Source organism: Eucalyptus grandis, chromosome 7, assembly GCF_016545825.1.
Source record: "Eucalyptus grandis isolate ANBG69807.140 chromosome 7, ASM1654582v1, whole genome shotgun sequence".
In the NCBI taxonomy this organism is placed as follows: domain Eukaryota; kingdom Viridiplantae; phylum Streptophyta; class Magnoliopsida; order Myrtales; family Myrtaceae; genus Eucalyptus; species Eucalyptus grandis.
In genome coordinates this window covers 48,532,333-48,548,884 of record NC_052618.1, presented here as the reverse complement: position 1 = coordinate 48,548,884, position 16,552 = coordinate 48,532,333, and the positions used below count along the sequence as shown (strand labels likewise).

The window sequence follows — 16,552 nt, the reverse complement described above, 5'->3', positions numbered from 1 at the left end:
CAACTAGAGAAAGAGCAAGAAGAAGAAGAGAGGGAAAAAAATCTTAAAAAATTATTAAAAAATAAAACAAAATTTTGCATTACAAAAAAAATTTGTGGGTCGCACAAAATGTATTCTAATTCTTTTTCTATTCTAAGAATAGAAAATTTGTGTAGTTACAAATGCTTTTTTTTTACTCAAAAATTGTTCTAGGAAATAAAAATAGAAAAAATTATTTCTGAAAAAAAAATTGTTCTCCGAAACATGAATGTTACTAAACGTGCCTTAAACATTTTCACGTTATACCAATTGGGTCTATCTGACCAATTTAAGCTCAAAATTGCTGACGTCATCAGTTATCTTATGTGACATAGCCGATATTGACATGGGCATTTTTTATATTTTTCTTTTTCTTCCATTTTCTTTTTGCCAATGACCAATCGCTACTTGGGTGAAAGCCCCCTTGTTAGATTTGGTGAGGCTGACCCTTGCTCAAGCCAAGGTAGCCTTGCCAAGTAGGGGTGAGCATATCGAATTGATCAGATCAAGAATCACTCTGACGAGACTAGATCGACCAGTTTGGTTTGATTCCCAGAGGCGTCAGTCTAGTTCAATGTTCCATAAAAATAGAATTGGTAATTTTGGGTCCGATTCTCGGTCCGAAGGGGAATCAAACTGGATTGAATTGACTCTTTTTTTCTTAAAAGATATATTTTCAAATTTCTTAAAAATAGCAATAAACCCTAAAATAATAAAAACTACTAATATTTTTAAAAATTTTAATTTTTTTTTTGCTAAGTGACCGATTCCATTATATTGGATCGAATAGGACTACATCGATTGGTCTAGTCCAGTTCCCGATCCTAGGACCATCTGATTCGATCCCCAATCTCAAAAAAATGGGAACCAATCCTCCCAGTTGGGTTTCTAGTTCCACATAGGAATCGCACCGGATTAGGAACTTATCACCCCTATCGCCAAGCATCACTTGGGCAAGGGGGACCCTTGCTGGCACTTGCCCTTGCCCTCATCAGCCACTAGCAAAAAGAGAAAGGAAAGGGAAAGAAAGGGAGAAAAAAAGAACAAAAAATCAAAAAATATTAAAAATTATATTAAAAAATATCCACGTTAACGTTAGCAGTGTAACGTAAGATTGCCTACATTCACGTCAGCAATTTTCAGTCTAAATTGGCCGATGGACACAACTGACAAAATATGAATAGGTTTAGAATTAAATTAGCACAATAAAAAAGTTAATAATTGAATTTACACAAACACGATAAATTTGGAACTTTTTTAGTTCTTTTCCTCAAGATTTTAGGTAAGTGGAGGACTAATCAAGAGAAAAAAATAAAAAAACGAGACTTCATGAGTTTGCTTTAAGTTTGGATAAGTTACTAATTAACAAAAGTGGAATTGCCTCTCTTTCCAGCAAGCTACTCTAGACCTGAGGAAAGGCTTGATTTAACGGTGAAAATATTTATCAGATTTATGAATTTTTTAACATAGTTATTAATATAAGGGTCGAGATTGATAGCCCGTAAGCCTCATCAACACATCAAACTGTCATTGCCGTTGTTGCATGGTAGCAGCTTGTTCACACACTTTAAAATTACGTATAAGCAGTGCCACCCAATGGACAGCAACAACTAGCCAGCCACTGCTGGACAGCTGATCATATCTCATTCGAGATATCATGATGTTGACTGCGAAGTGGATATCACACGCGATAGATGGAAGAAACACGAATTCCCAGTTTCAACAAGAAAATTCTCCACCCCAATCAAAACTTTCTTATGAAGTAAAAGAGAGGACTTAGAAAGGCATGGAATGGGGGAATGGTGGAGATTAGGTGAGGACTTACGGAGGGTTTGGTAATATTTGTCCCACCATAAGCCATCAAAGCAAGCCGACCCTCTAAAAAGGCCGATCTTGTGGAACCCTGAACAAAAGTTTACACGATACACGTCACCATCAAAGCTTTTAAAAGTTTCAAGAGACAGTAATAAATCAAAGGAATCCCCACGTACCCTAATTTTCAAAAGCAAGAAATATGTCCCTCCCTCCCTCCCTCCCTCCCTCCCTCTCTCTCTCTCTCTCTCTCTCTCTCTCCTCTCCCACCACCCATTCATTTGCCTCAATTCTTGTCACGTTTCGTCTAGCTTTTGAACATTGTTGATAGACGATATGCTTTCAAAAATAAAATAAGATAAAGATGATGGTGCTGCCCCCCTCAAACATAGGGGTAATTATATGCTTGAGCTCATAAATGAATAGGGGCATTAATTAAATGATGTGGAAAACTGAGTCCGTGATATATTTAAGTAATCTTTAGAGACGTTCCATCGGTTGGAAAAATGGATTCATGATGTGCTTGAACGCGGGTCCTTGATTTCCAATTTTCCTTAAATTTTGCGTTTTCACGGACCAACTTTAGCTGACGAACAGGGTTAGATTAGACCGTGTTGATATAAAGAGATGTGAGGAGAGTGACTTAAAGTTGATCAATTGGACAGACGAAACATCACGAAGGAACTTTCCACGAAGTCCCAATCCCAAGCATTGCACTTCAGATCGAATCATTTTGGACTTATTGAAGATTAGCCATCAAAATCAAAGTCAATGTGGAGGGATTTATCCCTTAGTTTTATAATAGGCCATAAAACGAATCCGAAAGAGAAGGGGAACAAAAAGGGCTAGGTGAACGTACGCTGCATTCAGATCTAACTGCCTATTCTTCCATGCAAGAGGAGAAAGCCATCTTATGCACTTTGTAAGAAATCCTCAAACCATTTTGATTCGCGTGGATTTCACATCATCTAAGGATTTATGTGTTTTGGCTTTGGCTCATACAAAGCGGTAGGCACGATTAGTAATTAAGTTCCATTGGTGCAATTTCAAATCATATAACATGATGCAAATCGATCGGTCCGGCACTTGCATATCCTCAGGCTTAAAGGGTATCTTTTCAATTAGAAATGATAAGCAAGGCACTTGATATCGGAGCATTATAGCTGAGGCCCAAGTTCCAAAAGAGATAGATGGATTGATGAGGTTGGAGTGGGACTATCTAAATCATAGCGCGTCTTCTTTTCATGAACTCGAAATCATGCCTGAGCAGAGCGTCCTCTCAATCGATTACAAGGCGCCATGTCTCTTTAACCTTTTTGCTCTCTCTCTCTCAATCTTTCTTCGCTTTAAGGACTAAAGGAATTTAAGTCCAAAGCAAGAAAAACTAAAGGAAGGAAAAGAAAACGTGGCCCTTTTTTGGGCTTTTTAGTCTCGAGAAAGAGCTCTAAATTAGAGAGTGATTATGATTAGTGTGTCAAAAACACGTTCAACGACCTCATCATAGGGTAAAATTGGGAAATTTCCATTTCAAACTTTGTACTTTCAAGAAAATGCTGGGGCTCTGGGACTTCATCGATTTGTATTAACTCCTCCTCCTGTTATGATTGTTTCGATCTGTTACAAGCCTACTCGTGTATGAAACCATCTACGTGCCTGGAAAACCATAAGTAATTGTATACTCGAACGGACGCTCTTAGATGAAGTTGACTTTATTGTTTTCAGGTAGTGGGTAGTCTTCCGTTTTTTACGGTTTTATAATTTTACTTTTTGAAAAAGCCTTTTGATGAGAAAAAATAAAGTAAAGAGGAGAACAGAAAAGAGATATTTCTTTTGAAAAGATAACAGATAATGTGAAGGTAAGTTTTTTGAAAGTCAAAAGTGACTCGCATTCAGCTTAAATATATAGAATAGATGTAGAAGGTGATTGTAAATCAAGCATATTGGAGAGGACGCTTATCAAGGTTGACCTGGTTGTGAGGAGCCGATCAAGTGTGCCAGGTCACCGGGTCATAATAAATATTTTCGGTACTCCGAGCTCGGTCTTGATGAGGAATCTTATTTTGGTCTATGAATTCTCCGATTAGTCACGACGTACCTAAAACATGTAGTCCATCTCAATCTCTTGTGTAAAGAGACTAATTTCCATGAGCATTCATTCTATTTACATCAGTGTACCTTCAAAGGGATTAATCTATAATTAAGACCAACCACATATTATTTTCTTTTCTTTTTTGGTTTAAGCAAGGAGTACCTTTTACCTAGGGTTCCCTGATTGACCGATGGTCAATCTGACGCGGGGGTCACTTTGACTCATCTTGGTGACCTTGAAGATGAGATCCAATGATCAATTACTACTTCCCCATTCAAAATTACATGGTCGTCTACACCGACTAAGGACTAATTATTAGAAGCTATCAAAAGACAAGAATCTATAAGTAGCTCCCGGTCTCTCTAGAATTTCAAAACTCATGATTGAACCGGCAATATAGCCATATATGCCTTTTTAATCCCCTTCGACCGCCAAAAGTTGTTTCTTTAGAGAATTCACCACATGTCGCGGGACTAAAGGGGAGAATTCTGATGAATTTTTGCAACTATTTGTTGGAATAACATATGTGAACTCACTCCAAAAAAAAAAAGGATGGAAATTAGGGTTGAAAAAACGCAAAAATTAATCTCACCACACAAAAGAGAGTATCGGTCTTAAACTTAGTATGGTTGAATATTTAAAGTCCGGGATACGAATCAAGAAATTGAATTTCGATTGTTTGGCGGAGCTGGAGTGGATATAGCGAAGTTGAAATAGTGAAGATGCTCGTGATGCAAAAATGAATATATTCAAGCCAAATATCTTTTCACAACCACCCACTTTATGTCAAACGTCTCCCTCGCTCTCTCTGTGGGAAAGAAAAACAACTTTGGATAGGACAACTTTATGTGTTGGACCGCCTTTTCCATAGCATACGATGCAAAAGCCTGCTCAATTTGATGCTCACTAAGAACCCATGATCATCAGTCTTTTGTCTTGTTGTTTGTGCACGTCCTCTTTCCATACTAGTTACAAAATCCAGGTGCTCCATTCGGTTGCGAGGTGTCCCCCCCAACTTAAAAATGTGTTGACGCTCCCTAATGATTTCCATTTCACTTAGATGAAGGACTGAAAATGGAGTGGGGACATGACAAGAGCGAGCTAGGTCGAAAAAGAGGAGGAAAAGGAGAGTTTGATTTTTTTACCCCACAAAGAAAGTTTGATCTTTGATGCGCGACACATGATACAAAAACCAATTCGGGACCTGATGCTTTAAGCTCCACCTCATCTCCTTTTAGATCATTGATTTTGTCCCAAGGTTTTGTGACAGCTTTACTACTGTCACATGTCGAAAGCTTGTGCTATATACCATTTTCCCTCGATGATGAGTAAGGAAGAGAGCTTGAGAGAACGTGAGATGTGCAAAAGAAATTGGAGATGAGAAGTTAGGGATCCGAAAAATTGTTTACAAAAAGATGATGCATATGGAAATTTTATTCATCATGAACACTAAAGATTTCATGAGGCACAGAAAGGGGCTGTCGACCCAACACCACATGACGTTCTTTTGCAAGCCCTCTTATACCGGCTCGTGACATCGAACATATTCTCCAATCCAATGGGAAAGAAAGGGAAAAAGGAACATATAGGACCCATTTTGTGGTACAACAATTTGGACCATATGTGGTAACGTTGTATCGATCTCTTTAGATTTATGCAAAAGTTGGGTTTGTGCTGCTTGGGATTCTCACATGCCTTTGGTTCCTCTTTCTCAGATACTATCGAGTATAGTGGTGGATCTTGCATTTTCGCTGTTCCCTTTTTCCTGTCCTATTTCCTTGACTACAAACTAGGAATCCTATGCTCCTTTTACTTTGTTTCTGCTTCATATTGGTCTGTTTAGGTCCACGCATTGTTTTTGAGAGCCAGGTTTTCCTGCATAGACTGAATGGACTGACATTACAATTAGACTTCCAAAATCGAACTAATGTATGAAAGACCGTGAATTTCACAAGTTCACGAGATTAGTAGATTAACATGGTCCAGTCTAATGTCAAAGTGGATTTTCAAACACAAATTTCACAAATTATGCGGGATCTACAATGGGTTTCCCAAAAAAATTAGGGTTTATGTAACAGATATCAAATTGCTAGGATCTTTCAATTATATGAACATGAGATCAAATTAATAAATATAGCGTACTTGAATCAAAAAAAAAAAAAAAAAAAAGCCATTATTGATCCAATGAAAGGAGATGTGTTCATGTGGGTATGAATGTATTTTTCTCTCAATAATTTTGTGAAAAATAGTGGAGCCGTGATAATTGACTGCAAACATTCTCCATAAAAGAGAAACCTTATATAGAGGGAGTGATGGGATCAATACTAGAGCCGCTAACTCTCAACCTTCCATCAAGGTTTAATATATGAATTCTACATGCTTAATTGGATGACATAAATATATGACCCATAATATATTTAATTAAAGTGGGCTCATGTCAAATATTATATAATAGACCTAATAAGCCACATAAAATGGTTTAGACCTCTTCAAGTCCAACAAGAGACACTCAGTGACATATCATTTAGTAAAAATCGTACACCGTTCTTAAAATCTATAGCATCGTTAAAAGAATATGTAGGCTTCACACTGTTTATGCACCATCTATGCTAGCGCCAATCACAACAAGACCCGAACAGAGTGATGAGATGTAACTTCTCTGATTCCATATTTTTTTTTTTCAATTTCTGATTTGAATGTGATCGTGCAGCTGTTGTACAAGTCATCGAATGAGCTCAGTTATGAAGAGTTTCGCTAAAGACAGACGTACACTTCTGCTAATGCTGTGATAAGGAACCGGCTGCAAACTGTGATTTCATCTGTTCTCTTGAAAAGCTTCCCTTTTCGCAAATGAGAAACTTCGAGGAAGGTGATGGCTGCAATCCAGCTTGTCGAGAAACAGGATTGTGCTCATATGTCCTTATCGTCCTATGAGGTGCGAATCTTGAGGAATTTCGAGTATGAAAACGAGGCGGTTTGATGGTCCAATTCGGCAAGTATACCAAATTCTTGTAAACCGACAGAATTGGCATTCACACATCGAAATGTCTTCACTCCTTTTTTCCTAAATCTAGGCTGAACGAAAGATCAGACCAACGTGGAGGAAAATACCAAAAGAGTCTTAATCATATTGCATTGGTACAAATTTTCAGTCATAAACTTTTCAATTGAACCAATTCAGTCCTAAAAATTTTCATATTTGTACTAATTCAATCCATCCGACTAATTTTGGCCGGCAGGCACTGACGTGGACTCCGGATGTGGTCCAACACTAACGCAAAATACCGGTCGGTGGCCAAGCGTTGACATGGAAATTTTTTAATTATTTTTTTATTTTTTTCAAAAACAATTATTAATTTTTATTAATTTTTTTCTTTTTTTCCTTTTTTTTTTCTTTTTTTCTTTTTCTTTTCTTTTTCCTTTTCTTTTCTCCCTTCTTCCATCTTGGATTGTCCCCGCAATGGCCGGCAAGGCATATCAGCCAATGGGCGAGGGCCACGAAGCCCTCACCAGCCATCAGTGAGGATCGCGGCCCTCACCCAGCCTCGCCCAAGGCCGCGGGCAAGGCGGGTTCTCCCAGATCTAGGTGAGGCTAGCCTCATCCTGGCCTTGCCACGAGGCTGCGGACAAAGACAACCTCACCCACATTTGGTGAGGCAATGGCGGCTATCGCCGGGCCGAAAGCTCGGCCATTGGGCAAGGGCCACGAAGCCCTCATCGACCGCCAGCAAGGGTTGTGGCCCTCACCCAACCTCGCCCAAAGCGGCGAGCAAGGCATCTTCTCCCAAATCTAGGCAAGGCTAGCATTGCTATGACAAGGCCACCTGCGCCCGTAGCCTTGGGGAAGGCTGGGCAAGGGTCGTGACCCTTGCCAAAGGCTTGCCACCCACCACAAGGACAATCCAAGGAAAATAAGGGAGAAAAGAAAAGGAAAAGGAAAAAAAATTAAAAAAATTAATTAAAAAATTAATTAAAAAATCATTAAATGCCACATCCATGTCCACATCAATGCCAGCCAGCCAAAATTGGCTAAATAAACTGAATCGGTACAAATGTGAAAATATTTAGGACTGAATTAGTTCAATTAAAAAATTTATGACTGAATTGATATCAATGCAATAGGTTTAGGAATTTTTGGTATTTTCCCAACCAACATGCATGCAAAAATTTAGTGACTTCCAGCTTGGTCCGCGTTTCCGAACCATTCGCTCCTTCTGGCAACGATGGACTAATTCCATCAAATTAATTGTTGATTTCTGAAAGTGTCGATGGAACCCCAAGTTCCTCATAATAATTAGGACTTTATGCGCGCACGTTTCCATGTTACTTAGCAAAACTTCAATATGATGAACGAGAAGCGGAAAAGAATGTCAATTGCAAGAACTCCATCTCTCAGTTAAGCAGGGAAAATTATTTAAAAAATCTAAACCTATTGCAATTGTGCTAATTTAAACCTAAACTTTATTTTTGTCAATTTATTTCTAAATATTTTACATTTGTGCCAATAATCGATGTCCATAACAAACAGCCAACCAAAACTAGCCAAATGAACTTAATTGGCACAAACACAAAATGTTTATAATTGAATTAGTATAATTACAATAAATTTAGGAATTTTATAGTAATTTTCTCCACTTAAGCAGCTCCAATCGTAAAAATAAAGGAAGGGGAACCCAAGAAAAACTTGAACTTCTTTATTGACAAATTGGATGATGAGAAAGGGCCCAATATGCTTGTGTAAAGATAAATATCGATTCATTTATCCAGTAACTAAGAGAGAAATAGTGACTTAGTAGAAGAACAGGTCAAATGACTCACTGGGCTTGAGAAGCCCATTTTATCGATATTGATCTAGAAAATGTTTTCAACATGCAGTCTTATCGATATGCTATCTTTAAATCTTATCATTTTCCTTAGAAAAGGTTGAAGATGTGTTTGTTTAGGGAAAAATTCTTAATAAAAGAAAATGCTTTTGGGAAGACTACGATTTCCACTTTCCAGGTTAGGAAATTAAAAGTTCGAGTATGAATATTTTATTTTTTTTACTATAAACAGTTTTTCATTAACTGATCATTATAAGCAAACCAAACATGTAAATATTTGGGAAATTAATTTGCAAAAAATTATTTCACCTTAAAAAAATTCATCCTACAAGCGCCATTAAACCAAAGTCGGTTCCCGATGTCAGATAAAAGGAATATGTTTTCATTAATCGATTGCCAATTTTATGATTAATGGAAAATAAGCATATGCCTGTAGCAGGTAGAATAGGCAAGCAAGTTAACTAATAGAAGAGAATTGCACAAGACAACCTAGGCCCATGTTAGGAATGGCTTTTAGCTTTTGTTTCACGGCCATCGTTGTTTGACACAAGTTGGGGTGAACTAGGAGCATGTCGTACTTAAGTGATTATTCATAACCAGTTCTTACTAGATTTGTCATGACTAGGTCAGGTCGAGTTTGGATCAAGTCAAAATAGATCCGGCCCATATTGACATATTTTCATATAATATAATTCTTATGACTCATATCCAACCCAACCCACATTATCTTCTCCTCTTTATTTCTAATTTTTCATTCATCTTGTTCTCATAGTTAGGTGAGCCTACATCGAGCTCCCTGTAATCTAGCTTGCTCATCTCGTGAAACGCATCACGAGCGAGTCAATGCTGGTGTCTTCCCCTGCCGCCTTACCAATGCTCAACATCCCTGCTGCAGCTCAAGCTTTAAGAATCGCCAGTCACTTCGCTTTGCTGCATCTCGCTAGATGTTATCGCCTCGTGATGGTTTTCGAGCAATGTGAGACGTCATGAACTAACCCAACACCACACAAAATTTATCAATCCAATCCACTAATCAAAACCCAACTCACCTAAATCGAACACAACAATAAATCGCGATTTCAACCCTATATTAGAGCTTCAACTAACCGTTTTCCATCCAGTTCATTCAATGTGACTTAAAATACAGGTCATTGTTCCATTTGGCAACCCCTAATTCTTACTCAAACGATACGATTAGTTCAATAAGATTGTAAATTCTCTGACTAGAGTCAACAAGTTTCTTGAAACTTCATGGAAATAAATTTGTTCCTCCAATAATCCCGCTGTAACAATAGCAAAAGCCGTCTCGGTGCAAAGACCAAGCAACACAAATGTTACATGTCGATTTACAAGAAAGGGAGGGAAAAACAATTCGGTCACATAGAAGGTAGCAATCACATGATCATCAGCCGGACTAGGCAATGAAAAAAATAGAAAGAAAATTCCTTTTATCTACGTATTATAATGGCCAAAAAAGTCTACATACTTCGAATAAAACGAGATAAAAGGTCAATTTATATATATCGAGTTAAACCTCAAAAGCCCTTAGGGCCCTCCTCCTTCAAGACGACGGCCTTCTCGGCCATGGCCAAGCAGTACTTGGCGATCTCCCGGAACTTGGGCACGCTCCGGAGGTCGACCTTGGTGCCGTCCTTCAGCGTGATGACGATGTCGCCCCACTCGCCGATGAACCGCGGCACCACCTGGACGTCCTCGATCACCTTGTACGAGAAGTCGCTCCGGTCCTGCCCCGTCAGCCCCGACACCACCGTCACCCGCAGGTTCGTGAACCGGTACCGGAGGTAGAACGCCCGCGACACCGCCGCCAGCGTCAGCGGCAGCCACAGCAGCGTGAACCCCAGCAGGAGGTTCACCGCCAGGTCGCCGTAGTGGGCCCCGCCGTCGAAGAAGACGGTCTCCTCCTTCGGCTGGGCGGCGGCGGCGGTGGTGGCTGCGGCTGCGGCGGTTTCGGAGGAGGAGGAGGAGACGTGGAGCTTAGTCACTGGCCTGTTGGAGCTGGTTCTCGGCCGCGTAACCGTGACGGGAAGGCTGTAGGGAGGGGGCTTGGCGGAGGGTAGGTGGCGGCCTGCGGCGGAGGTTGCGGCGGCGGCGGCGGCGGCGGCGGTGGAGGGGGAGAGAGGAGTGGTAGCCATTGAATTATCCGAAGCGGGATTCGATCGAGCAAAGGGAGAGAAAATGTGGCGGTGGATAAGTGAATTTAATTTTGAATTTTTCTTGGACTACTTTTTTTGTGGTGCGGATTTTTCTGTGTTTCTATTGGTCGGAGGGTGGATGTGTGGGACCCAGAGATTAGGCTACCCTTTAGCCGGCCGATCTCGCCACGTGTCATCATCTCAGCTTCAAAGTATGCATATGGGCCGAGAAGGGGCAAGGGTTAAGATTCTGGATTGGCTTCTGTGGGCCAAGACCAGGCCCATCTTCGAGTCCAAATATGTGGTGAGTCCAGCGAAGAGCAGATTGAAACTCAGGGGTATAAATGGTTCGGTTCATTAGTTTATATAAATGAATGAATGTTCTAAACAACAAGTTAACGGCTAGCTAAAATTGAATTCAAATTAAAGGGTGAGGTATTTTTTAAGTAAGGTATAATTTGAATATTGAAATAGAAGACATGTTCAGATTCTTTTATTGGATAGTAGGCCACAGAAGCGAAGATGGTTTTCAATAAGATGAGTAAAACTTACGCTGTGCAATGTTCCTTCATGTCGCATAAGAGGACGACATGGTCTTGGACACCGTATCAGATTTCACCGTTTCCGATTCGACAATTGATAATAAAACCTATCACCAAGAAATCAGAGCACGGTGCATATTTCAAACTCCGTGTGATTTCATAATAATCGAACTTTATTACTAAGAGATCCACTTCAAAGGTCAAGGGGGAAGTCCCCATCATTCATCATTTGCTCGATGGTTATAAACTTGGTTTTCTTGTCTAGCATCAAAACCTTGATCACATCAAGAAAATTCTTCCATCTTTGTCATCAAGAACTTTCCATGTCAGTGAGACTCTACGCCAGCGACCGAACCAAAAACAAAAGAAAACCATGCGCCCAAGAAACAATAATTCATCCGAATCAACCTCGAATGCGGCCACCGCACAAATGCATGAAACATGGACCCATCTTTAAAGAATATCAAATCAACTTTCCTATTCTAGATAATCTCTTAGCATCTTCTAGGGATCGCCAACGAATTGCAAAAAGCAAAGGAGAAATAAATCATTAGTTTATCAAGGTACGAAAGGGCAAATGACGAAGCAATCATTTCCGATATTGCCCGTCACATGATTTCTTCATCATAGGGTCGCAGCAACCGATGACAAACGTGTTGGGCGATTTCCGGGGGATTCTTTGTCAGTGCATGTTGCGCTTTGTTTGTGCCGCCATGCACGTGGCCACTCTGCGAGCTCTCCTCGTTAATTAATCTCGATTCGTCATTAGTTTATGGGGGAGACTCATGAAAAAGAAAGACGTTAGGTGGAAGAACAACATGCGTTGGGATCTGAGGAGAATGCGATCTTGCGCCATAGTTCCAGCCTTGATGCCAGAGATTGCTTATTCGCCGGGCACATGATCCCATGAACAAGATAACGCATGCAACTGCCCAGTTTAGATTAATCGTTTTAAGGTTTGTCGTGTCGGGCTTATTTTCTAGCTTGTCTTGTGAGGGCGTGAGCAGTAGAATCTAGTGATCTGGGTGCCTGCCAAAACGTCTGCTTTTAGGTTTTGAATGGCAGGTGCCGTGGCCGCCGAGTGGGCGGGGGTCGAGGTTTGTGTCCTGCTGATTAGTGTTCGGATGTAGGGCAGGCGCGAGAAGTTGTACAATGGCACTTTTCGAAAGATAGGGCGTGTTTTTCTTTTTCTTTTTTTAATCATGAGGTGAAAACTGGTGTATATTTTTTATGTTTTTTCCCGTCTTGTTTACGTCGGTCAAGAACCACAAAGTGGGCAAGGAATTAGTGGATGTTTAAGCGACGCTAATTACGTTCTAAATACTGTTATGATCATGAGCACACCTCCATTTCGAGCGGTTGGCAAAATGTGGATACAAACCAGAGAGGGATATACAACCATTCACTCCACGTCCGGTCTGCAATGAATGGATGCGGACAAGGAGGGAATTCAATTTTCCCTTGGATTCAATTATATCTTAGTAATGTCGGCGTTCTCCACGGCTGGCATTGATGGCTTGGCTCGTGTCAGCACCGGTGGCTGCATCAAAAGAGAGCAATGCCAGCATGCTGATAAATTAGTGAACAGTGAAGTACTGTGAAAACGGACGTAGCGTCTGACGAACATGTAGTCCAACAGTAGATTTTGTACACATGTGAGGTTCCCTTTGAAGGAAGGGATTCATTTTCTTTGGACATATTCGACCTGCAGTAAAAAAATTTCGTTTACGCGGACGGGTCTACATGATCATCCGTCTTCAAATTTAGATGTGAAGATGCTGTGCATCATCGGAAATTTTACAAGCCGGCCGTGCCTATAGTGCACAACAACTATGTGTTCTCTCGAAGCTCGGTTCTCAAAATGATATGCAGTGACGGAATTCGGAGTTTCTAGTACTCGTTGGTCAGTGAAAGTCAATCTCTGTTGTGTTACATACATGATAACAATCTATACAATTAATGTAAACTTCACATATCTCGTACATTATGATTAGCTTTGTCTATAACAACTTCACCACCGATGCGAGCCTCATTCATGAGCAAGGACGATGCAACTAGCTTTGTCTAGTACTCCACTGATACGGGCCTCGTGCATGAACGAGGACATTTCCTTCTCTTCCGACATATGAGAAGAGAGAGAAAGAGGGAGAGGGGATAGCGAGGTGACAATGGGGTCACATGAAAGTCTTGCTTTTGGCAAAACAGATTGCAGAGGAGTCAAGCACCGAGTCGAGTGAGTGCCAAAAAGAGGTTGGGTAAGCGAGTCGCTGGTGCGTCTTGTTGTGTTTTTTCATGGTTTTTTCTCCCTCAAAGTCTCTTTCACGAGAGAACGACCCCTTTCCCCCATCTTTCGCTCTTTCGTTTTCTTCCACGCTTCCATCTCCTTGTCTTCTTCCCTTCTCGGAATTTGTGCTTTGATTCTCTCTCTCTCTCTCTCTCTCTCTCTCTCTCTCTCACACACACACACACACACACACAGGATGTACACCCCCCAAAAAACAATTGTTTCTTTATCATCCTTCTGATAAAAAGCTGTGTGCTTTCGCTAACTCCGAGTAGATTTTATTCGGTTAAAATAATTTGTAGTGGCGATTGATTGATGAAATCATCGGCACAAATCATTACCGCTTTCTTCCACTCCCAACCTTTCTTCTCTCTCTCCCCCCTTTAGAACTGACATCTACCTACAAGATCTCATTTGATTAAGCGGGTGAAATATAGTAAGGAAAAAAAAAATGATGGAACTGCTGTTATTTTATGTCCCATGCGAGGACCGCAATTGTTAGCTATCAACTCATACAGGTCTCAAGTTTCGATTTTCTTAAGAATCAATCAAATCCCATGATCCAAACTTTAGCTTCACGCATTCTCTAACTATGCTCTAGGCAGGCCGCTACGAAACATGAAGTGTCCTTTTATTTCTAAACGGAAGGAAAGAAGAAAGGAAGGAGGAGAAGATCTTGAGAGATTGACCTCAAAATTCCCAAATTATCATATGCGTTGCTATTTTTTTACACCAAAATTTAAGCAAGAAAAATGGGGATCTTCCTCTTCCCTTCCTTCTTATAAGTTATCTCGTGGAGAATAACATATTAATGTACTTCCCACAGCTTGGCTCCAAGTAGGAATTGATTTCGATTTGGCTCCTTGATTTCCTTTCAATAATGCTGTTGCTCCAACCATGGCCAAAACCCAGAGTGATCCTCGATGCCACAGAACATGTTGGTGATGCTGCTTTCTTCCTTGACTATCATCGGAAGATCAGGCCTCGAAGGGTTTTGGAACAGCTGCGCCACCGATCCTCCGGAGGCGGCAGGCCTCATCGAGGCAGGGAACAGCTGCCGGCCAGCTGCCGGCAGCGCGTGGCCTGAGACCGGGCTCTCAACCGGCGGCGTCCGCGTCATGTCGAGCCTGATCTCGGAGCTGTTCTCGCTCCGGTTGCTGCAAGAGCCCTGGTCGGTTTCTTTGTTGAGGTTGATGGATTCGGCTGGTTCTCTGGTATTCTTGAGTGCCAGTATCTGCATATTGCATATTCCATGAAAAAAGGAAAAGACTAAAAAATACCCATCAAGATTAATGCCATGAAACGCTGGCCAGACTTCTCAATTTGGATTGAGAAAACAACGTCGAACTATGATTTGCTCCCCCAGATTATATACGAATCGAGCAGGAGTCACTTTGACCAAGAGCACAAACTAGTAGCAAGAGGGTCTTTTATTCTTTTGCTTCTTTGTAAGAAGGTTTTGCATTAGTTTATGAAGTCATTCAATGAGAACCCTCTTTTGCCTTTGCCCAAACAGAACAAAAATGAAAACCCATTTTCAGAAAAAAGTCAACAATAAGAGCATTCATCCTTTGGCCAGATCATAAAAGCATAAAGGAGAAAAAGCAGTACACTGCACACAATTCGATCCCCGTGAAAATTCCGACAATTTCAAACGTATATAAACTAACCACAAGCAACTATTAGCTCAAGTTTAGTACTTTAGTTTCTGCAATAAATTTTCATACATACCTCAGTCTGAAGCTTCTGGTTCTGAGCTTGGAGGGTTTCGTTGTCAGCCTTCACGGCATCGAACTGTCTCTTGAGCAGATCATAGTCCTTCTCCAGCTGCTTCGTCTTCCACCTCGCCCTCCTGTTCTGGAACCAAATGGCTATCTGTCTGGGTTGCAGATTAAGTGCTCTCGCGAGCTGCATTTTCCTTTCGGGCTCAAGCTTGTTGCCAAGCTCAAAGTTCTTCTCCAATGTCTTCACCTGTTCCATGTTGAGCCTCCTCTTCTTCTCTCCCCCTGGCTGCGACCCATCATCTTCGGACAGATCTTCCTCCCCATTAACGTTGCCGTTGTTGATGTTGGGGTCGTCGCCCACGTCAATGCCCGTGAAGGACATGGATCTCTTGCCCAGTAGGGAGGCAACACCTGTGGGTGCACCAGCGGGAAAAGGAAAACAAAAGGAAAGAATTTCAAGCACACTTGACTAACATAAAAGTGGCAAGAATGAAGAAAAAGAACGACGCCCTGTAGAGTCTTCTTAAGTACCATGGAAGTCCTGAGGCGTGCAAGAGGAGAGGATCTGGTGCTGATGCTGGTGATGAGGGTGTTCATGATCTTGATCGTGCGGGCTTTGAAGCATGAAATTTGGTGAAAAGAAGGCCATCAGTCCAATCCCTCGCTAGTTGCAAGTCATGTCCTGAGCCTTATGCACGCACTCCTCCTGTTGGAATCTTTGAGACTCCACAGTTTAGCCTGACAGTCTTGCTGAAGCTCCGAGAGAGAGAGAGAGAAAGAGAGAGAGAGAGAGAGAAATAGAGAGAGGAAAAGGGAGGGCGATCGTGATGATGACTATATTTGATAAAATGGGGGAAAAAGAACGCTAGAAGCTAAAATTGAGAGGGAATAAATTCTCTTGAGGTACGAAGGGAAGATGCACAAATTGGTGAAATGTTGGCAGCTTATATATCTTGCAAGCTCCTGCGATGAGTTGTTCTTCCCAAAAACTAAAAATAAATAGGAATTAGGAAAAAAGAAACAAAAAAGAAGAAGAATATGAAAAGGCGGTACTAGCAACGCGAAGAAGAGTTCATGTCCTCCTAAATTTTATGTGAATTTCCTCGT

At 41.0% G+C, this 16,552-nt stretch overlaps 2 protein-coding genes across 2 annotated transcripts; both read right to left on the bottom strand.

Annotated features, from left to right (window-relative positions):
• Window positions 1-9,996: 9,996 nt before the first annotated feature.
• Window positions 9,997-10,947, bottom strand: LOC104455751. The gene has a single exon (XM_010070487.3). It carries the CDS (start codon window positions 10,893-10,895, stop codon window positions 10,278-10,280), a length of 618 nt encoding a protein of 205 aa, XP_010068789.3. The 5' UTR covers window positions 10,896-10,947; the 3' UTR covers window positions 9,997-10,277.
• A 3,384-nt stretch (window positions 10,948-14,331) lies between these two features.
• Window positions 14,332-16,488, bottom strand: LOC104453966 (homeobox-leucine zipper protein ATHB-13). The gene is made up of 3 exons (XM_010068631.3): window positions 15,977-16,488; window positions 15,453-15,856; window positions 14,332-14,955 (listed from the first exon to the last, which is right to left on the bottom strand). Exons 1-3 carry the CDS (start codon window positions 16,092-16,094, stop codon window positions 14,596-14,598), a joined length of 882 nt encoding a protein of 293 aa, XP_010066933.1. The 5' UTR covers window positions 16,095-16,488; the 3' UTR covers window positions 14,332-14,595.
• Window positions 16,489-16,552: the final 64 nt, after the last annotated feature.

What these genes read in the sequence shown, in the direction of transcription:
- LOC104455751 (XM_010070487.3), bottom strand. Translation starts at nt 10,895, where the DNA reads ATGGCTACCACTCCTCTCTCCCCCTCCACCGCCGCCGCCGCCGCCGCC.
- LOC104453966 (XM_010068631.3), bottom strand. Translation starts at nt 16,094, where the DNA reads ATGGCCTTCTTTTCACCAAATTTCATGCTTCAAAGCCCGCACGATCAA. An exon ending in CACGCCTCAGGACTTCCATG is followed by an intron (nt 15,857 to 15,976) that starts GTACTTAAGAAG and finishes GTGCACCCACAG; the next exon opens with GTGTTGCCTCCCTACTGGGC. An exon ending in ACCAGAAGCTTCAGACTGAG is followed by an intron (nt 14,956 to 15,452) that starts GTATGTATGAAA and finishes TGCAATATGCAG; the next exon opens with ATACTGGCACTCAAGAATAC.